This window comes from Rhinoderma darwinii, chromosome 3 (genome assembly GCF_050947455.1).
Source record: "Rhinoderma darwinii isolate aRhiDar2 chromosome 3, aRhiDar2.hap1, whole genome shotgun sequence".
Taxonomy (NCBI): domain Eukaryota; kingdom Metazoa; phylum Chordata; class Amphibia; order Anura; family Rhinodermatidae; genus Rhinoderma; species Rhinoderma darwinii.
This window is the reverse complement of record NC_134689.1, coordinates 321,960,831-321,983,284: the sequence shown is the minus strand read 5'-3', so window position 1 is coordinate 321,983,284 and position 22,454 is coordinate 321,960,831. Positions and strand designations below refer to the sequence as shown.

The 22,454-nt window shown below is 41.2% G+C and overlaps 1 protein-coding gene across 1 annotated transcript in view; it reads left to right on the top strand.

Moving 5' to 3' along the window:
• The window catches only part of CHSY1 (chondroitin sulfate synthase 1), a 39,579-nt gene extending 17,765 nt beyond the window's left edge, over window positions 1–21,814 (top strand). Inside the window, exon 3 of the mRNA XM_075858262.1 lies at window positions 18,867–21,814. Coding sequence (XP_075714377.1) covers window positions 18,867–20,459 — 1,593 coding nt within the window. The 3' untranslated portion in view covers window positions 20,460–21,814. The remainder of the gene's footprint in view (window positions 1–18,866) is intronic.
• Window positions 21,815–22,454: the final 640 nt, after the last annotated feature.

Here is a 22,454-nt window from a genome sequence, read left to right as displayed (position 1 = left end):
ATTCTTTATTCAGGAATTTCTGTACAGCGATGGGCCTGTATCAGAAGGAGCCTCTCAGCAAACCGTTCACCAGCGCAGGGCACAAAATAGGAAGCTTCAGGATCATGTCCTCCTCTATTAACCCCTGAAACCTTAAAATATATAGCACTTTTTTTTTTTTTTATTTTTTTTTTTTATATTCTTGCTCCAATATCTTCCTTTTTATAGTGGCTCTGAACAAGCAATGTAAAGAAGCCAGTCCTTCCTGTGTGGTGCTGGGCATCTAGGCACAACCCTTCTGCGGTGCTCTGTATATGAAGCTTTATCTGTCCTGTTGGTTCCACGACCGCTCAGGCTATTTTAGTTATGATTACAATGTCTGTAGCAAGCGAACTGTTGTGTCTGGAGGAAATTGCGTATCCTTTTGGTTTAACCGCTATTCTAGTCCAACGCTGCACGTGTGTTTTTATAGGAGTCTGTGTGGCTAACTCTTAAATGTCACACTTGTGAATTTGTTCTGGGACTGCTGAATTCATTTTTTGTTTTCTGCTCTCTGAATCCTTTTGCGCAGAGGTGACCACCTCTAATGGCTGCCATTGCAGTGCCTATTGTCTCCAAGGTTTCTTCTGTTACTGAATGGTGTAAACCTCTTTGTTTAGACAAGCAGTACTCTCCTTCTACTCGTAAGTGTTGCAGCATCATATTCACGAACCAGGAAGATTAGGATGAAAATAACAAATGTCCTTCCCAAATAGGAGGCCGCCGTAGCCGTAAACAATGCTGCACATGTGCCTGCGGTCTCGTATAGATGAGGTCTACTGGAGAAAAGCCGGTCCGTTATTAGCAAGGCGGCAATTCAATAATACATTGGTAGAAAGTCCTTGTGCAGGTTGAGTGCCAGGTGTCTGTTTTAGGCATATAGGCTGCCAGCTCCTGACCTTTTTTTATTTTTATTTTTATTATTTTATTCCGTCGTGACCATGATACTATCAAATTACTTTTATAAATCTGTTATTAATCTTTTAATAAAATGCCCACTTTCCAGGCTGATAATTCTGGCCCATGCCTCACTGTGGCATAATGGGTAGTGCACACTTGATTCTGCTACTGCTGCAGAGATTGCTCAGAGCGTTCCAGCATGTGGAAGAGTGAAATAACTTTAATTATAGGGGATGGTTTGCTTAAGACTTGTTTATATGGAAAGATGGCTTCCTCACACATTTATAGTATAATGGACTTGGCAAATCTATCAGTTCTGGACTTCATACAGACTTTATTATCGGGTTGATTTACGGCTTTGGTTGACGCTTCTGAGTGTTTGACGATTGGTTTGTATTTGATGTAGTCTTCAAGCTGACATGAGGGTAATTTCTCCAACAAGTCATAGATGTGCATCCAAAACCACCTTGCAGGTCTTCAGTAAAGTATGTGATAAATCTCTGTAGAAAATATTTCCACAGGTTCTTGCCTAAATGACCTATTAGAAGTAAGGACGTCATTATGCGTCCAGTGAACAGCGGTGGATCAGAGGACGGTCTCTAGTCACTGAGTGCTTGCGTTCTGGTCTTATAACGCACTGAAGTATTAAAAAATTTTTTTTTTTTTTAAATCCTTGACTCGAAGGGCACAGCCATGTTACGTTGCTAATTGTACAAGTAAGTTGGTCAAATCTATCTGTGAAGCTCGGTGTTTTGTAGAGAACAGGATGTAGTAGTGGTAGAACTAGTGGTGTTGATGCATTTCCTTCTTGTAGACTATATATTTTACATGTATGTTACATTGACTTGTGTGGTGTGAAGTGTCGTGTGCCCCCCCCCCCTCTTCAATAGTCACTGTGTATTGCATGACCGCACATACACTTAAAACACGATCACCAGACCGTATTTTGACGACTGCTTCTCTTATAACTAGTTCCTGGAGCTATAGAAAGTCATTGAGGGAAGCGATCTGAACGCATGGAGCATGGCAAAAAAATATAAAATAAATACCTGTTGAGTAAATTGCAGAACAAATGCCTAGTAACGTGAGAAACTACTTATTTCTATTCCTTCTAACTGTTGCATCGTTGACATTCTAACGTGGAAATGTAGTCTGCTGTATTGATCAGATCTTGCTACGGCACACAATCCCGTTAACGGGTAAGGCCCGCTTCACATTGTGTTTATTGCACTGCGTTTCACAGATACGCCAAGAAAACCTTCCAACGCATACGTTAATATTCGGATGTGGCGGATACCCTAACTCTGGCATCTTTCACTATGGACTATAATGGTTATCCGCTAAACAGATACAGATACGAGACCTGGGGCACGAGAGTTCATGACGTATCAGTGAAACGGTTGCCATTATAGTCTATGGTTGACGGATGTCACTATTGGGCGCCTGTCACAGGCTTTCATCACCATTGGACTAATATGGTATTCGTTTAACGTATACATCATGAAAAGCTCATGAAGTATATGTTAAATGTGTATTTGTGACCTATGCCATACAGTGGCCAATCATCAATACGCTTGGCATTAATGTATACGGTGCGGTATAATTATAATGCGGGATGGAGTAGTGCAGTCTGCTATGCCATACTTAAAGGTATACTGACATACCAGCCCGTGGAGGCTAAAAGGACCCCCTTTTGGCCTGATGGATTGCTATGTTTAGGTTTCGCATGTGTGCCAGGAGCTTTCCCAACGTACACGCTAAGCGTAGGGGAATAAACATGTGAAGGGGCCTCATTCACAACCGCAGCAGACTATGGCAGGTGATTGTACCAGCCTGCGGTATCTTGCCCATGACCACACCTGCCACTTGTGCTGCTGGTTGGGGGTGCAGGTAACTTTCCAGTGTCACTCCAGAAATATATATATTTTTGAAGTTCTCAATTAGTTGAGATTGTATACTTTAATGTTGCCCATCACCCACCTAGGCCCAGAGTGTTTAACTGCCGGGTATGACTTTTGTGTTAACTGCTACATGACAGAAATCCTTACTTTAGGAAGTTGCACAGTTTATATAGAACGGGCAGCTTTGGCATGCCAGCTAGTCTTCTACTCCGCTGTGTGATTTCCAGGTCCTCTTGGTGCCAAGTCTGCTGACTGGCTGGCACCCAGATAACTGAAACTTTTTGTTACTTTTATCACTGTTCAGGGATTTTAATCAAACAATACATAAAGTATGCGTTCAAGCCTATTAAAAAAATAAATAAATTCTAAGCTCCTTAACTGCGCAAATGTTGAGGTCTGACTGAGCAGCTTAACAAAGAGGCAATTCATATAATTCATTTGTGCCAGGTAACAAGTAGGTAATTGATCGGGCATCATTCTTGTGTAAACACTATCTCCTCCACTTGTGTGCAGAGTAATGCTATACGGCGCTGGCTGTGGATGGATCAGTCTGTATACCATTATATTGCGAGTACATGTATATATTTAGGGGTCTTCCTGAAACGTCCTTATACTAGTGATGTAACTCTGTATCTGATGATGCCGCTCGTCTATAATCTATGCCGTTAATGTGATCTGGATTCAATGCATTTCAGGAACAGCGTAGACAGGCAGGGCTGTTATTCTGCAGAACTGTCAGATTGTGTTCCTGGAAGTCCACGTTGATGGCTGCAGATCTGAATGGCCGTCTTATACATGCAAGTTTGTATTTATAAATGAGCTCTTTTTCATGGAGAAGATCTTTGGCTGCGAGCCTTCACTGGCCGTGTAACCTGAAAAGCCAGAGTATGAGAAAAGGGAAGATGTAGTCCATGGCTGGGACTAGAAACTAAGCATCAGGCCCTGATCATTCACATGGAGATATTGAGCATCTTCTTGAATAACCAGCCTTTCACCTTAGATGTGTGTGTGTATATATAATAATTTTCATCTAGGCAGCTTTGACTTTTTTTTCTTTTTTTTCCCCTCTAAAAGGTACTGGTTAAATTCTGCCTTTATTTGACCTGGCGGAGGCCAATTCCCACTTATGGAAGTACAAGTTGATGTCCTTATACCAGAGTGTCACTACTCCTGCTCTTTTGTTATCCTAGGATTATTTTTTTTTAACCTGCATATTGTATTTTTGGGGGGGGGGGGGGGGGGTTTCTCTCTGTCTGCAGCATAGCCAGAAGTTACATGTGACTAAATAGAAGTTTTATAAATTGCCTTCTATGCACAACTGTAGTAAATGCTGTGGTTTTATGGCCTGCTGCTGTGTTCTTTGTGATGGTTTTTTGTTCTTTATGAATTTCCATAAAGTAGAGATGCGTGTTTGTTAGGCTGGATTCACACCTGCATTCAGTTTCATTGTTCTGCTTGTCTGGTTTTACCTATTTCCGGTATTGTCAGCTGGATTTGCGACCAAGGCCAGATGTGAACGAGGCCTTAGCTACGTCACGTTGTCTCTTGATGGATGTTAGTAGTGTGGTCTTCATAGACACAGCACTTCATAATCGCTCAAACACCGGGGAAGATTTATCAAGCGGAGTAGTTTCCAATAGCAACCAATCAGATTTAATCTCTAAAAAAGAAAAAAGTTAAGGCCGCAACCTGATTGGTTGTCATGGACAACATGGCCAATTATTTTTTTTTCCCCTTATGTGGAAAATCTGTCTGGCTACATATTAAAGTCTACATTCAGTTTTTTTGTTTTTTTTCCCAGTTGGCCCAATCTAATACACTGTAAAGTCCGCGGACTCGTCTTGATTTCGAGCTTTCCCAATTGCCGTGTATTTCTGGTTCCCAGCATTAAGCTAGAAGTCACAAGCTTGTTAGATGTTCTTTCAGAATGAAGTGTTTTGCTGACTGTCACTTTATAGACATACGTGACGCAGTTTACCTTCCTTCATGAAGGGTTTCACAATCGCTCAAGTTCACTTCCTGGCAGCTGATAACTTAAAGGATTTGTGCTTGAAGCGGCTCGAGTGACTGCAGGGTGACTAATGATGGTTATATAGCGCCACTGCATATGTATGATGTCAGCTTTTTCCATCTTCGAATTGCAACACCCCATTCTTTATCTTTGTATTATGAGAATTTAAGGACATGCAGAAAGGTCCCAGGATCAGGGAGAGAAGCAAATGATAACGCTAGCTTTGTACTTTTAGGCAGAGTTTAACCATGTGCTTGAGTAAGTGGCGAACTGTATAGACCTTGGGGTATTCCGGTCTCTGTAAATGTTGTGTTTTTTTAGTTTGTTTTTTTACAACTTTCGTTGTTTACTTCCAGCGCATAAAATCTGTTCTGGTCATGTGTTTTACACACAGGTGCGTGGTTCGTTACAAGACACAGCTGATAGTCTTTAATGTTATCAGTCCTGCAGCGGTGTGTCCATGACCTGGAAGTAATCAATGAATTTTTCTATTGAATGACTGCAAGCAGAGATCCTTAAAACCATGAGTAATTCAATACTTTTACTTTCCCTAACATAATCTTTCTTTCCCTTTTTTTTTTCTTTCCCTTTTTTTTTCTTTCCCTTTTTTTTTCTTTCCCTTTTTTCTTTCCCTTTTTCTTTCCCTTTTTCTTTCCCTTTTTCTTTCCCTTCTCCATCAATGTGCAGTTATCAATCCAAATGTGGATGCTGCGGTTCTTTTGACTTTTAAAATTCCTGTAAAATCAAACTAATGGGATTCCTTAATATGTTCTGGAAAGTAAAGTGTGAAAATGTTTACATTACCAGTGGGTTCTTTGTAAATGCGCCATCAGACTATAGACTTCTGATAATCCGTCTTAAAGGGATATGGAAAACGCAGCCACGTGACTGGTGGATGTGATGACGCTCTAAACGACATTGTTGCAGTCCTATAGATCACTTACACTGCTGTTTCACTGAGGGACTGTTTTAATAAGATCATATTGAACTCTTCTGCATGTCTATAGTTTGATCTGATGTTTTCATAGGACTTTTTAGGTGGTTGCTGTTTCTGCAATATTCTAATGTCCGTGATTTAGCAGAGCAAGTGAGGCAATGTCTCGTGCTTTCAGGCATCTTCGTAACAATCTCCTTAACATTTCCTCATTTGGTTACATGATTTCTTCTGTGTTGTAAGGCAGGGAAGAGGTTAACGCTATGCAGCTACAGCTTGCATGTTCTCTGGTTCGGAGTACTCACGGGTAGTGATTCTGCACCTCCTTTTCCAACTTCATCGTTTCTGTCTGGTCATGTTTCTTGGCCTTTTCCTGCCAACTACTTCCAGGATCCTGAGGCTTACTGATGGCTTGGGGTTTTCTGACGGGCTGCAGCGAGATTAATAATGGCACATGTCCGAGCACTGATGCAGGGGAGACTCGTTTATCTGAGGGCATCGCTCGGCATGCCTTTGTGTAAATTACCCACAATTATTTAAGGCGAATGTTTATTGGTGGGCAGCATGTTGGTTCGGTGACCAGCCCTATAGTCCATCATTGGGGTTGTAGGTTACATTGTGACTCCCAGTAGTGTTGGTGGGAAATGTACTCCGATCTTGTTACTAAAAAGTAACTTATCTGAACATCGTTGCTGCTTATTAATGGGCGTACTTAATGGATATTCTTTAATACTAATATATTTATTCCTGCTTTTGTAATAAGTACCCATTGTAGGGTAATAGGGAGTATTTTTATGCAATAAATAGAGACTCTTATCATTATTGGATCAGCAAGCCTTTTATAATGGTGGCGGGGGTGTTGTGTGGTAGAGGCTGAGTTCACACCACAACCGGGGTCTGCGTTCTACAAGATTGCACGGTCCTTCCCGGTGTCTCTTCTCTGCTTTCTCATTGGAAAGCTGGAAAATGAGCACGTTGCTTAGCTTCAGTTCACGCAAAAAGTCTCCGCACTTCCTTTTGGCAGCTTCAGATCACAGGCCTGTTATTACTCAGTGATGTGTTCAGGGAAGCAAATGATTTCTTCATGTGCTGGTCAGCAGGCCAAGACTTGCTCAGACAAGAAGTCAGAAGGAGCTTCGCTCTGTCATTTTCAAGCTAATATTTCTCCCTTCTGGGACGTTCACCTGGATGCTTTGCGGCTTGTATTTGCTATTATTAGACACACAGCTGTCCCACCACCAAGTGACACTTCTACAAGACCAGGGAAATCCTTTTTTGTCTCACAGCCGCGCTTTGCATTTTATAGCTAGAAGAACTTTCTAGTCTTGTAGATAAAACGCTATAACCTCCTTGTGTTTGGCTTTCTTCACATCATGCTCTGCCCCTACCTGCCCTGGTGAACATTGCGTTCTCTGCCATATATCAAACCAATGTAAGTCTCTCATCCGCCCATTTCTTTCCTTTTTGCCATTCAGCATAAATTAGAAGGCAAAAGCCAGGAAAAAGTTACAGGCCATGTGAAATAACCTCATATTCCCTTTTGGGAGTGCAGGGTTCTCTAGGTGCGGTTTGTTGTATAAGATTTATTTTAGTTAGAGAACTTTTCTATGTACCTATTGGCATCAGTATCTGTGTCCACCTTCCCCCTCCTATTGCCTTTTATTCTAAGGCTCTGATCAGCCATCGATTACTCTGGCCTACAATCCACTTGACTTCACTGTACAGGAATTGTTCGTTATGTTCACCCCTCACTTCGTGCATGGAAAGTTGAAACAGGAGCCGATGTGTAACGGCACATGTCGAGCGCCGGTGACTTTTGAATGTTTTGTAGCGTAGGTAGGAAATGAGATGTTTTATGAACATTAGGTAGATTAGCGCAGCGGGTATACATGTAAATCTCCACATCACCTGGATATAACATGCAGAAGAGTACAAACCCTCAAATACTTTGTCTCCAGGGTAGGAGATTGGATCGTTTCTCACCACAATACTGCGGAGTTTAATTCTTTATTTCCAACTAAGCCATTTTTGGTTTATAGTCTGCACAGTGTTTTTCTTCTCTCGTACGAATATGGGTATAGGGGATTGCACAATATACAAGCTCTTTCCCCAAAATCACTTTCCTAATTCAATGGCTGGTGCAGGGCGATGAATATGAGCCTATGGCTTGTGTTACTGAACTTGAAACATTGGCAATAAGCGGAGGATAAAACGGAAAGTCTCTAACCATCTAGCTAATTGCACTGGCTGCTTTGCATTCATTGATAAAACTATATTAGGGGATTTCTATTTTAGAGACTTATTTTGACCTTCCAGTTTAGATGTACCAAACATGAGCCTAGACCTCAAGAACATGGACTACATATAATTCTATGTTAAACTTTGGGTAACCGCGCTCTTAAGTTGGTTGTGACTGGAAGCTCTCCGGAATGTTAACTGTAGGACAGAACCCTGAAAATACATTTGATTGTCCTCCCATGACTCCGAAAAGAGAATGAATGAAAGGGTAATTGGAGTGTATGAATTTGTCTAGGAAACTTCAATCCCAGCTGTTGGGCTGAAGCCTTCTATTTCCAGTTTACAATCCAATCGCTATTCTTGGGCCGCAGCCGTAATTGTGTAAGGCCAGCAACACAGATGTGTTGGAGAAATAGATGGCAAACGTTAGTCTGCACACACAGGCTGAATCGACAGTACTCTGTTGGGTTTTTTATTTGCATTTTTTTGTTTCCCCCCCCCCCCCCCCCCCTCACCTGTACTGGGATTATACTTTGAATACATAATCTCATCTATGCTGGTGAATTGTATTGCCTCCTCACCCCTAGATGTATAACAAGTAGACCTTTACTCTTCAATCTTCAATTCGGAACGAAGAGGAGACAAAGTGTGCAGATATGTTTTATTGACTTGTTTTTAGATAGTTTTCAAAACAAACCGGGTAGATCTTTTTGGGATAAGACCTTGCAGTCTATGAATAATTCTTAATTTATGATATCCCATAAAGAATCTATAATCCAGAAAAATGGCAGAACTCATTGAAGATGTTTCTTAAAACAGTGTCACCCAAAAAATTTTGCCCGTTCCATCCACTATCGTGTACGCCGCTGTGTGGGAACGGCGCATGCGCCGCTCCCACACAGTTCAATTTGAAATGCGCGCCGTCCGGCGCCATTTTCCTGTGGACCGGAAGTCGCGGCCGGGCAGTAAGATTACTACTTCCATTCGCGGGTTCCGGACTTGTGCACATGGAGCAGCAGCAGACGGAGCGGATGGACCGGAGGGAGCGGCGGCGACTGGAGCAGGTAAGGGATTTCTATGTATGTTTGTGTTCAGTGTGTGTTTACTACTGTATGTAAACCTACTACACTGTGTGTTAGCTCAAAAAATGGCGACACACAGTGTAGGAGGTTTGACCGTTCAAACCCCTCGTTTCTCCTGGCACTAGCCAGGATAAAGGAGGGGGGGATTCTGAGAGCTCACTAGAGCGAGGGATTTTTACCCAATTTTGCAGCATAAAGCAATGTGGTTGCTTTACCACATGCAATGCTGCAATTTTGGGAATGGCTCCATCTAGTGACCAGTGCTGGGAAATATTATAAATTGAATCCAATTTATAATATTTCCTGACTCGTGAAAAAAAAAAAAAAAAAAATTAGAACAATGTTTAATCACCTACACACTAATTGTTTAACTAAAAAAAAACAAACAAACATGTTTTGTTGGCAACACATTCCCTTTAAGCAACACTTTGTCTGAGACATTCCAAGACTTAATTAAAGGTGGTTATCAGAGATTTTAAAATTGATGCTCTATCTTTGGGATAGGCCACAAATATTTGATCAGTGGGCGTCTGACTCTTGACACCCTCGCCAGTCAGCTGCTGAAGGGGCCTTGGTGCTTGAGCGAGAACCACAACCTCTGTTTACGTGGATTTAATTTTTCTTTTGACATTCGCTTCAACAAGCTTCCCTTGAATGGGACATAAAGCTCTGGCACAAGAAACGGTTTGTAGAAGGCAAATAACCCTTTGGTGGTGTGCAGGCAATAACCACACCCCTGCCGGAGCACTCCAGACCACAATCGGGAAGCACAAAGGAGCGGTCAGAGCAGGGCAGTGGAGCCAAAATAGGGGTCTCTGCATGAAAACCATAGAAAACTGCAACTGTACGATTTCGGGGTGTAATAGCATTTTCTAAAATAATACCTGTGGTGAGACAACTCAAATATCCGTATGAACGAAGACTTATTTTTTTAATAAGAAAATTCAATCATTCCAGCAATGCAGTTTAATGAGAAGTCACTTGCCGGGGGCTGCTGTATTCTTGTGGTCCATGAAGTATCATATCAGGCCATTGTCTCCAACTCGCCATTGTACATGAGACCCTGTTTTTTTGGAGGGGTTGTTTCTGCTGTCTAAATGGTCTGGAAGTATTAAGTTATAAAGTGTGTGTGTGTGTGTGTGTGTGTGTGTGTTTTTTTTTTTTTAAACACATCACCCCAATACAAGAGAGAAAATAAAGCACGCTAAATCCCCGTCTTCCAGAGCATATATGACCATGAGTACACAGTACTACAAAGAATCGAAATATAATACATATACACGACATTCACAATTCAACGCATACAAATATCATACTGAAGATGATATTCTACTCTCAACTCTTCACTTTTTCTCAAAGGTTGCTTCTCTTAGTTTGCTGGAACACTCGTGGTATTGCTGCTTCCACTTTCCCCAGATGAGCGTGACCTTATTAGAGAACCCATCCCTAGGAGTTCCCATTTGTTACCTTTTTATTTTTATGTAAATCCATTGTAATATCCTGCATTTAGTTTAATATCCTGCAGTTTTATTTGAAAATGTTATAGACTTCCTTTCTTCTGATAGTCGGACACAAACTGCTAAAGGGCACAAGTTACAAAGAAGAAACTCCCATATTGTCACCAGACACCCAGCTGGTGCTTTTCTGTTTTCTCTTCAGTATGTTCCTTTCTGCTTTTCATCTTCTCGGTTATGCCCTCCTAAAAGCTTCATCTGTACCTGAAGTGCTGGACCTGCCCTTTTCTAGAAGGTGAAGAGTAGATGTTAACCTTTCACAAGGCTATAATATAGACCAAATCAAAAGGCTGTGTCACCACATTATAAGTGCCCTCTATTGTACATGATGTGATCGGCGCTGTAATGTAGATCACAGCATTGTTTTACTATATGGCCAAGTGGGCGTTGTGGAGAGTAGTGCATGGCGCTGACCAATCTCTGAGCACTCGGCATACACCACGTCCTGGCTGGAGGTAATGTATATTCAGGGTCAGGACACTGCAGTAATGTTATAGTGTGTTGATGTGGCAGCACATAGCGATATAGCTAGATCACTATGTGCAGTGTAAATGAATGGGGAGAAGTGTATGATGCCGAGTGCTCAGAGATTGGTCAGCGCCATGCACTACTCTCCAACGCCCACTTGGCCATATAGTAAAACACACCCAGTTGTTCATTGGGAAACTCATTAGCATAAATCTAATATAGGTCATAACTCAGTCAAAAATGAGTTTTTTTCTAAATAAAAAACACTGCTGTAATCTACATTACAGGCCACTTATAATGTGGGGACAGAGCCTCTTTAATCTTGCTGTATATCATCCTATAGTAAAGGCAGCAGGTATTCAACCAGTATTTATTCTTCATGTCAGTAGGACATATTAAACGCTGCGAAAAACACTGCAAATGGCGTGCAGGCAGGACAAAATCTACTTCAAAATTCCGGATGGAATTTTGAGGCAGATTTTTCTGCCTACAAAAAAAAAAACTGAACAGGGCCTTGACGTCTTTATGAAAGCCATCAGCTTGGCTTCTTGTCTTGATGTCATTACTTGTGAAGTGATCACAATTCTCTGTTGCACGTTTCTAATGTCGGTCTTGTGTGTAATACATTTTGTGCACTAATAGGCACTGGAAGCACCGATGCGTTGGCATGAGAGTACCTAGGCTGTGTTCACACCCGCATCGGGCTTCCGTTCATGGGTTCCGTTCGACCTTTCCGTCTGAGGAAACCATAGCTTCCGTTTTCACATTATCATGGATTTCAAATGGTAATGCAAACAGAAACTATGGTTTCCGTTCATGGGCTCCTCTGACGGGAAGGTTGAACGGAAGCCTGACGCTCATTCCCCACATGTCTGCCAGAGTAAGAAAATGCCTTTTATTTATACACCCGATAGTTGTCCAGTTGACCAAAGACGGTTTGTCAAAGGTCCCAAAATGGATGGTTTTGTCTGCAACTTCGTGTCTGCGCTTCTAGTATGACGAGCCGCTCTGGAGCACAAACACGGAAGCAAATGAAATCTGAAATTAGATTTTTCTGGTTTTCAAAATCCCTATTTGGGTACTCTACCATGGCAGATATGTATATCTGTATCTCAAAGTGCGGCTCTCACACTGAATGTCACAGAGTACTGAGTAATACTGTACATTTGCTGCCACGTTCCCCCTTGGGCCCTGTTCACACTGTTTTTTTGACGCGGAAACGGCCGAAAATGCCTCCCATTGATTTCCATGGGAGGCAGATGCATTTTTTTGGCGCGAGCGGTAAAAAGAAGCAACATGCCCTATCTTCGGGCATTTACGCCTCTGACCTCCCATTGACATCAATGGGAGGCAGAGAAAGCGTATTTCGTGGCGTTTTTGCCCATGGCACTCAATGGGCGCAAGCGGAAAAACACACTGAAAATCTGCCTCAAAATTCCAAATGTAATTTTGAGGCAGTATTTTCTGCCTGCAAAAAACTGTGTGAACTCCGCCTTAGACTGCAGCTATTTGCCTGTGAGGGAGCCCTGCAGTGGGATCCCTTACGATTTATAAGGGGGAACCCTCTAGCTAATAGAGATTTGTATATTTGTTGTTGCTTACTTGCTTCACTCCTGAGACTTGGAGAAATGTACTTTTGGAACCTTTTTATTATGCGTTAAACTTCCTTATTGCTATTGATGCCCTATATACCCATCTTACCTTGCTTGGCAAGCGTTTGTGAGACGGGAACTATCCGATTATAACGTGCAGGAACAAGACCCAGATCAGTTTCTCATCATGTTCATAGGATAGCTGTACATTAGTCGGGTGCTGAAATGAATATCCTTATTGATGCTGGATCGCTGGAGCTCATGGATGGGAGCGATATGAGATTACAATTAGGGCAGTACAAGGGTGTGCAGGTTCTACCAGTACTAGAAGTGGTTAAACGTGGACTTTCCTAAACCTCAGAACGTTCAGTGCCACATAACTTTCCGCAAACCTTCACTTCTCTACAGCTGTCCAGCCTCAAGTGCTTGTCTGGTTTTTCTTGAGCCTGTAGGCAGAGCCTTGTGGTTGGGCCCGGGCAGTAAAATGTACCGTTCTGCCTTCAGAGAGTGATACAGTTGTTCTCCTCCTTTTAATTATGTGTATTTAGACGCTCTATTACAGGCTCTTTGCATTATACAAAGATCCAGTGACTTGGTGTCATCTCCTTTTTCTTCTGTGCCACATCATCGGTTTCCTCAATTGAGTTGTTCCCTGGCATCAGCCACATTGCAGCAGCGCATTTCCTGTGAAGCCAGCCAGTCTTTTCTATTTATTGCCTTTTGGATTTTTTTTATTTTCTTGATGGCGTTTATAAACTGGATTAGATGACATCTGCTGTTATTTTAATTCTCCCATAAAATGCATTGTCCGGATAAGAAAAAGGGTCTTCTTTAAGACATTGTGAGGGCAACCGTTTTTACGGACTTCGTGTTGGTAATTCCCAAGCAGTGTTTTGGATGTGACATTTGGAAATAAGCCAACAAATACCCTTAAAATAAACGCTGCTGCAGCCTAATTTTCAGATCAAAAAAAAAGTTTGTTGGCCAATACCCAAAAAAAAAAATGGCTTCAGAAATCGTGTAACTGGCTTCTAAAGTAATTTGTCCATTCCTTGTGTTGAAAGAGAATGGATTCTGTGGCACCTCCTATGCTTTAATTGTGTAGATGCAGAATTTTCCAGGCGATTTTGTACATTTTTATCGTTTCTGTTATACATTTACACTTGCGGGTAGATCTGTTACCTGGAATGACCTGCTTTGGAACAGAGAGCAGCCATCGGGTGTCTGACACCACTCGGCACCAGAGGACTAGCGTTTTATACCAGCCGTGCAAGGGTTGCTGTTGGCTTTGGCACAACCGTGCAGGTGACCCGTCCCAGTCACTGCATACAAATCTGCTTTTTCCACTCCTATGATAACCCTGCCCTTGTTTAGAACACTACAGGCTTGTGGTTGCACGGGTCAGCAATTCTGGATGAGTTTCCACTTGTATTGTTTTGGGTTGTGCCTTTTTTTTATTTATGTGGCTTTATAGACGTAAATATAACCTTTCAGCTATGTAATTATACACTATGTCTGCCATTAAATTTATGGTGATATATTCTGTTTTGTTGGTGCCCTCTGGCATATAATTTGCCGGGTTATTGGATTATCATTGTTCTTATTATTCATAGATAATACTTTTATCATTGCGCACAGCTCTTCTAGAGTCAGGGTCTCATTACACTCCGCTATCCATGGCACAGAAAGCTCCCTCCAATCCCTAAAATGACTTTGTATAGTGTTTGGAATAGTGACTATTTATCTGATTTTCGTTACAAGATAAAAATCTCCCAGACTAGATTTATTTTTTGAGTAATCCGAATTCTCATGGTTAATTGAGCTTGAAGTGTTGGACTCTCTGAATGTCCATCTCCCGGCAGGGATGAGTCTGGACCCGTCCTTTTAATAAGGCAACACACATTGCTTGCACTTATCCATTGATAACTTCTTAAACACGGGGCCTTGTTTATGAAATATGCTATACTGGATCCTGAATGTGCAGTACAATCTCCGACTGTGATGAAATCCTCTGGGATGCTCTGCAGGCTGGAAGCCAACTTCTCTATAAAACGACCATTCTTTTTCTGCCCGTTTTACCCAATGCGTCGTCCTCCCTGGCAGGAGCATGTCTTCATTAAAACTCCACAACACAAAACATGCTCTTTTTAGTTGGAATTTTGGCAGGTGTCCAGTGTAGTCCACAACAGCTGTACCACAAACATTCCTGCTCCTAATGGATGAGGGGACTTTAGGGAGTATGAGGCGTTTACAGGCCTGGGGTAAACCCGAGAGGCTTGGTGTCCTTTTTTGTAGGTGAAGTCTACAGATCGAAATGGCAGGAAAAAGCTGAATATATGGAATGTCTCCTCTTCTGTGACTTTCTGGTGACACGCTTATGTCTGAGTATACACCTCTCCTGTAGTAGTTGCAGCTGTTTTTTTTTATTTGTTTGTTAGACTTTCAATACATCAACTTGATTTTTCTTTTTCCCCATTTCTGATCTTTTGAAATGCCCTTGCAGTATATGTACAGGGCTCGCGTCCTAAAGCATAACCTGTCTTTACTTGGATCCTTCTAGCAATTCTGACAAACACCCACTAGGCATTTGCAAAAAACGCTAGGGTTCTATTTTAGAGGACAAAAGTGGGGGAGGGGGAAGTTTGATGCACATTATGTATGAAATCCTCAGTAGAGAGAATCTAAGTGCTTTCGTTTCTATTAAGGGTCTAACACACTATATATACTATATATCCTCTTCTCTTCAGAACGCCCAGCTTGTGACAGTGCTGATCTGTGACGTCACTCACAGGTCCTGCATCGTGACGGCCACATCGGCACCAGAGGCTACAGTTGATTCTGCAGCAGCATCAGCGTTTGCAGGTAAGATCGACTTACCTGCAAACGCTGATGCTGCTGCAGAATCAACTGTAGCCTCTGGTGCCGATGTGGCCGTCACGATGCAGGACCTGTGAGTGACGTCACAGATCTGCACTGTCACAAGCTGGGCGTTCTGAAGAGAAGAGGATGTTACTTCTCTTCACAGCGCCCAGCTAGTAAAAGTATTAAAAACGCCCCGATGTACGCACCTAATACACGCCCACTTGGACTTTTACTTTTAAACACACCCACTTGGACTTTTGCAAGCCTCATTTGCATAATTACAAAAATGGTCATAACTTGGCCAAAAATGCTCGTTTTTTTTAAATAAAAACGTTACTGTAATCTACATTGCAGCGCCTATCTGCTGCAATAGCAGATAGGGGTTGCAAAATCTGGTGACAGAGCCTCTTTAAGCAGTGTGACATGCACTCACGTTTTTGTCTGGTTTCCCTGACTTCAACTTAGGAATTTACTGTAGCCCCCGCCTTTTTTACTTTTCATATGTACTATAAGTACTAATGAATATTTTTCAAATTTTTTTTTTTTTATTCACATTTCTAAGGAACTTGTACAAATTCTTTGCATTCTTATAAAAGCTCAACATTACTAATGTTTGTTTTGTAGATATCGATCTGACAGTAGAACAGGCGATAAGCTGAGGCCTTGTGCATACAAATAGAATTCTATGCACTTATTGTGAATTGAGCACTCGACATAGCTGTGCCGTTGTTCAAAGTATTACTGGGTCACACAAGTTGTGACAGGTTTCCACACTCACCGGTATAGGTAGGGAAGACCAGTTTAACCGTACCTATGTTGGCGTTCACGCTAAAAGCAACACTATGGAAATTGTACGTTAGTCCTCACGCCAATTGCTTCCTGCTGTTACCCCCCGACCCCCCCCCCAACTTTCCTCTGCTCTTGATTGGCTGCATATGAGGCGAAGGACCAGTAGAGCCATCACTTAAACAGAGGGAAGAGGTTACAGCGGGAAGCCGGACACTTCACTTCTGCGTGTGCGGAAATAAAATTCTAATCCTGAGTGTCAGCAAAGATATTAGAAAAAAGAAAAAAGAAAAAATGATCCAGGAATATAAATAGGCACTCTTGGGTTAAGTAAAATTAAATATAGTATTTTATTTTAGAATCCAGATAATACCAGCAAAATAAATTTTTACAACAACAAAAGTGTATATTTTCATAAAAAGAACCTCCTGGCCAGGAAAAGAGACATACAATGGCACCCTTAATACATTGGAGATATTACCAAATGATTATACAGCGTACTATTTATATACAGAACCGTTTTGAAAAGATAGAAAATTCCAAACGAAAAACCGCTGGGTAGTGTTCACACTTGCGGTTTTCAACCATATCTGTTATTTAAATCGCAAAATAGCCAGAGTTCCTATCAGGAGTAACTGGTAATGATGTTTTTTGAAAAGAGTCTTTTTATACGCATATAACTCCAAAGATAGGAAGGTTGCCCCTTGTATTAAGGGGATGTGGTTTACAGCGTGCTTTTTCCTCTCTTAAGTGGATCCTTAATTCTAAGGAAGTCTTTTCACAGACCCTTGGGGTCAAATGTGTAACCCTCGTGATCTTGAGCTTTAATGCAAGGCACTCTTATAATTTGTATAGGGTTTTTACCTTAAAAATCCAGCGAGTGCCGAGAAGCCGGTTGTAGGGGTAGTCAGCCCAAAGATGGAAAATAGTAGATCTCCACAGAAGCAAGGTTCGTCTGTATGGCCACACATTCAATTCAAAGCCTCCAAATCTCTACCATCACATCAAATGACTATCTCCTCCCTTGATCCATGCGGGTATTTCGCCACTGCACTCAGAGAGACACGGACCTGAGAGGACAGGATCACATGCCGGCATCAAGGTGGATTAGGTACACTTCGAGAGACACAGACCCGACAGGGCAGGATCGCACGCTAGCAACCAGGTGAGTTAAAATTCCAGAGTAGGTTTCCTTCCACGTGGTATCTCCAACATTGGACAGGGATTCTCAGGGCAAGGCTTGGACGTCACTACCGGCCCTGTTAATTGGAACAGCTGACGCGTTTCATCCCTGAACGGGATTTCTTCAGAGCAGTTTGACAGGTGCTGCCAAACACAGTGTATTTATAGTGTCCCAAATTCATTCATTGGTTCTGTGGTCATAGACATAATGTTTCATGGGGATAATTAGAAGAGACGTTATGGATAGTGCATATCGATCTTTTATAAGATAAAACAATCAATTTTGATAGCAAGTATAAATATTTTTACAATCAAACAGGCAATTCATATATCCACTAAGTCGTGTTGAAAGGATATATTCGGTATTTTTATGGAGAAGGCAATCAGTGGTGCATCTCTATATGGTCATGACAGAAATAATAATTAAATCAGAGTCTTCCACAAGAGTATAACAACTACTTGGGTCTAATAATCAGAATTAATTTATCCATGAATATAGTCCGCTACTAATATCTGGATTCTATAGTTGGATTATTGAAAAATAAAATAAAAAATGTTTCCCCAACATAGTCCTTTGCTACACCGTTTACACTATTAAGCTATATCATACGCTATTTTAGATTAGCAAAATTAATTAGTACTTTGAAGCTAAATATATAATTTGTTTAATTTTATAGCTATCTATACATACATACATATGGAGTTCAAAAAATACTTCAGGGGAAGCAGGGAGAGAGGACCAAAACCTATTAAGGTATTAGGACCTGGGTCCCCACTATCCCCAAAAGAAATAAACTATCAAAATTCAATAGAATAATTTTATCACTAAGTCTCATAATCATATGTATGTATATAACTGTTGCACATAGGGGGGGCCGCCATGAAACTCCAAATGGAGGCAGGGAGAGGGATCAAATGTCCAAAAAGGGGCAATGGGTCCCTAATTTCCACCACCCACAAAGAGCTAAGGACAACTCGTACTCCTGCGAAAGAAAATTGCAAGAGATGGATAATATATTCATTTATTTTATTTATCCAATTGATTCAATATTTCATGCCCGAAAGAACATTACTCATGCTCATTCTGCAAGAAGTAAATTACTGATATGTAGCAAATGGGATATCCAAATCAGAGGCATATTATTAGAGTTAATATCAAATTCCAAGGAAAGAATATATCCAGCAAAGATATGCCTATACTTCCCTACACCTTTCTAGTGGTGGCAGCGGTGTGTGGGACATGAGACGTGCCACTCCCTTTAAATAGGTTATGGTCTTGGTTATATTACCATGCATTTGAAGCCGTGTGAATATAATACAATATAACGCTTTGGAAATTAAGATTTTTCTAATTTTTTTTGTTCTTTTTCCTCTCCAGATGCAGCAACTGTTTTATGAGAATTATGAACAGAACAAAAAGGGCTATATCCGAGACCTTCATAACAGCAAGATTCATAGAGCCATCACTCTTCACCCTAATAAGAATCCCCCCTACCAGTATCGTCTACACAGTTACATGCTGAGTCGTAAGATTGCAGAGCTACGTTACCGCACCATTCAGCTTCACCGGGAAATAGTTCTTATGAGCAGATACAGCAACACAGAAGTTCACAAGGATGATTTACGACTGGGAATGGCTCCCTCTTTTATGCGATTCCAGCCACGCCAGCGGGAAGAGATCTTGGAGTGGGAGTTTCTCACTGGCAAATATCTGTATTCCGCCGCAGATGGACAACCTCCTAGGCGAGGGATGGATGCTTCACAGAAGGAAGCTCTTGATGATATAGTGATGCAAGTTATGGAAATGATCAATGCAAATGCCAAAACCCGTGGTCGTATTATTGACTTTAAGGAGATTCAGTATGGCTACCGCAGACTTAATCCTTTACACGGGGCAGAGTATGTTTTAGATTTGCTCCTACTTTACAAAAAGCACAAGGGCAAGAAAATGACTGTACCTGTTAGGAGACATGCCTACCTCCAACAGACGTTCAGCAAAATTCAGTTCATGGAGCATGACGAGAGTGATGCTAAAGAGCTGGCTAATATAATAAACCAAGATTCAGGTTCTTTGTCATTTCTTTCTAATTCCCTTAAAATGTTTGTCCCATTCCAACTCACCTCGTCCAAGGTTGAACACAAAGAACCTAAAGAAAAGAAGGTCAACATTCTGGTTCCATTATCTGGTCGCTATGAAATGTTCAGTAGGTTCATGGCCAACTTTGAAAAGGCTTGCCTCATTCCCAACCAAAATGTGAAGCTGGTGCTCTTGCTTTTCAATTCTGATGCCAACCCGGACAAAGAAAAACAAGTTGATCTCATGAGAGATTATCGGGTTAAATATCCAAAGTCTGATATGCAAATCTTACCTGTTACTGGGGAGTTCTCCAGAGCCTTGGCCCTAGAAGTTGGATCTTCTCAATTTAGCAATGACTCCTTGCTCTTCTTCTGTGACGTTGATTTGGTGTTCACTACAGAGTTTCTTCAGCGCTGTAGGTCCAACACCATCCTGGGTCAACAAATATATTTTCCAATTATATACAGTCAGTATGACCCAAAGATTGTCTATTCTGGTCAGGTTCCCAGTGACAACCATTATGCTTTTACACAGAAAACTGGTTTCTGGAGAAACTATGGCTTTGGCATTACATGTGTCCATAAAGGAGATCTTCTTCATGCTGGAGGCTTTGATGTTTCTATTCAGGGATGGGGATTGGAGGATGTGGACCTGTTTAATAAGGTGGTACAAGCGGGTTTAAAGACTTTTAGAAGCCAGGAGGTGGGTGTGGTCCATATACACCATCCTGTATTTTGTGACCCCAATCTTGATCCTAAACAATACAAAATGTGTTTGGGATCCAAAGCATCTACTTATGGCTCTACACAGCGGCTTGCGGAACTATGGCTTGAGAAAAATGACCCTATGTTTGGTAAAACCATTCACAGAAATGACTCTGTGAGGACAGCCTAATATGCCAGCACAGCTGGCCCGAAATGAACCTTTTCATAGCCATCTAATTTATTTTTTCAAATGTTTTTATTTTTATTTTTTATAGTTCAGGCAATATAGTTTTGTTAAAATGTTTTATGAAGATTTTTTTTGTGAATGAGCTTTTTGAACAGAATGAAATGTGATCAGTATTTGCCTTTTCAACCATTGCAATATGACAACTTGAATAGTTTTGTGATCAAATCCATGTATTCCCACGTTCCTCGATGCCCAGCTTTTCTAGCTACTTCCTTACCCTAATGCAAACAAGTTGGTGTGGATAGAAGACCCTGTTCTGTTACTGGTGGTTTCATACTTTGCGTTACTACTGGTCCTTGTTTGTTTTTGTACATGCCATCCGTATGGGAGCAGCTAAAAATCTGTTCTGTAAAATATGATTGTGATTTAGAGCGGAAAAAAGAAATCCAGTTCAAGACCAGGCATTCTGTTTTTGATTCGTTTTTAAAATACATTGCAACAGATATTTAGAAAATATGCAATTATCAGAATTTTTTAGTTCCAGGTCTCCAGTTCTACTTTTTGTTGATGTCTTGTTGGTTAATAGTCATTTGAAAAAGCCATAGCCGAATTTTTCTTGTCGTTTTACAAAAAAAGTTTCCTATTCAATGAAATGATGCATTCTAGTAAGGCCATGGTACACTGCAGGATTCGTGCGTATGGACTCAAAATTACTCTGCAAAGTCCCTCTGCCATTACAGCCCTATATTGTGTCCATGTTAATAGTTCAATCTTGCCACCCAGCAGCTTTTAATGTTAGTCTTTTAAGTGGTTTGTTTATGACCAAATTCTTGCACATTCCCAACATCTCCTCATCTTGTCAATTGAAACTTTAGAAACGTTTACGATGTGCCTTACCTCTATTTTAAGTGGACATTCCTTGGTTTAAGTTTTTTGTGTTTTTTTTTTTTTTGTTTTTCTCTACTGTAGCATTTTGCCTGCCACCTTGCTCATCCAGACAAAAGACTGGGCGTTCATCAGTTATCCAGTACCAGTTTGGAATGTATTTTTAGAATCAAGTTAAATTTCATCAGTGTTTTTTTTTTTTTTTTGTATAATTGGAGGGTTCTCAGTGCCTTAAATGTCAACTCTCCTTGTGAAAGAGGGTAGTGCAATGGATACAAGGCGCTGACGTCTGCACCAAATCTAAGCTAGCTCTCCAACCAGAGCACTGGGTTTTCAGGTCTCGTCCTCCTCGTACAGTTTTGTTGTTTTAGTTGGGAGCGTTCTGGACGCTGGTTTTTTAAATTATTGGGTTTTATTTTATTATGCAATGCCTCTCCAGTCTGTTTTTGATTTTAATAAAATGTTAATAAAAACATCAGATTCTTTTTTTTTTATTTTTATTTATTTTTTTATATATAGAAACATTTACTCCAATTTTGTCATTTGCCGATAAATAATTTTATATTCTAATTTTACAATGCCAATTTTCAGTTTCTAGCTATTTCTCGTAGCCTAGCAAAACCTCTCCAAAGACCACACTTATTTTATCTAGACCAGGTTTCCTGTGACAGATTTTAATTTCTATCAAATACTGGCCATCGTCTTTGAGAGGACCATTTTAGGGTATGTTTTTAGGCGTATTTACTCCTTTCACCTGTGACGGCACCCCTGGAGAGACATTCCATTCGCTAGACAGAAAGCCTGATGTAAAATAAAAAGGACACACCTCTCCACACACCCAGTCAGGTTTCCTGTCCTCTGGATGGGGATTGGCCTGTGGTCAAGACACTCTCCAGGATTGCATACCCTCTAGCAGGTACTCGCCTGTGTTCCTGGAGGTATTCTGAAGGTGTAAGACTCTAAAGGCACCGGCCGATAAGCACCGAACAACGAGACATCGTTGATCGGTGCTCACTTGCTCCTGTCGCACTGAGCTATGGATGGGGACGAGCGGTCGTTACTCTGATCGCTCGTCCTCATCCATTATTATCATGTCGGCAGCGCGTTTTACAC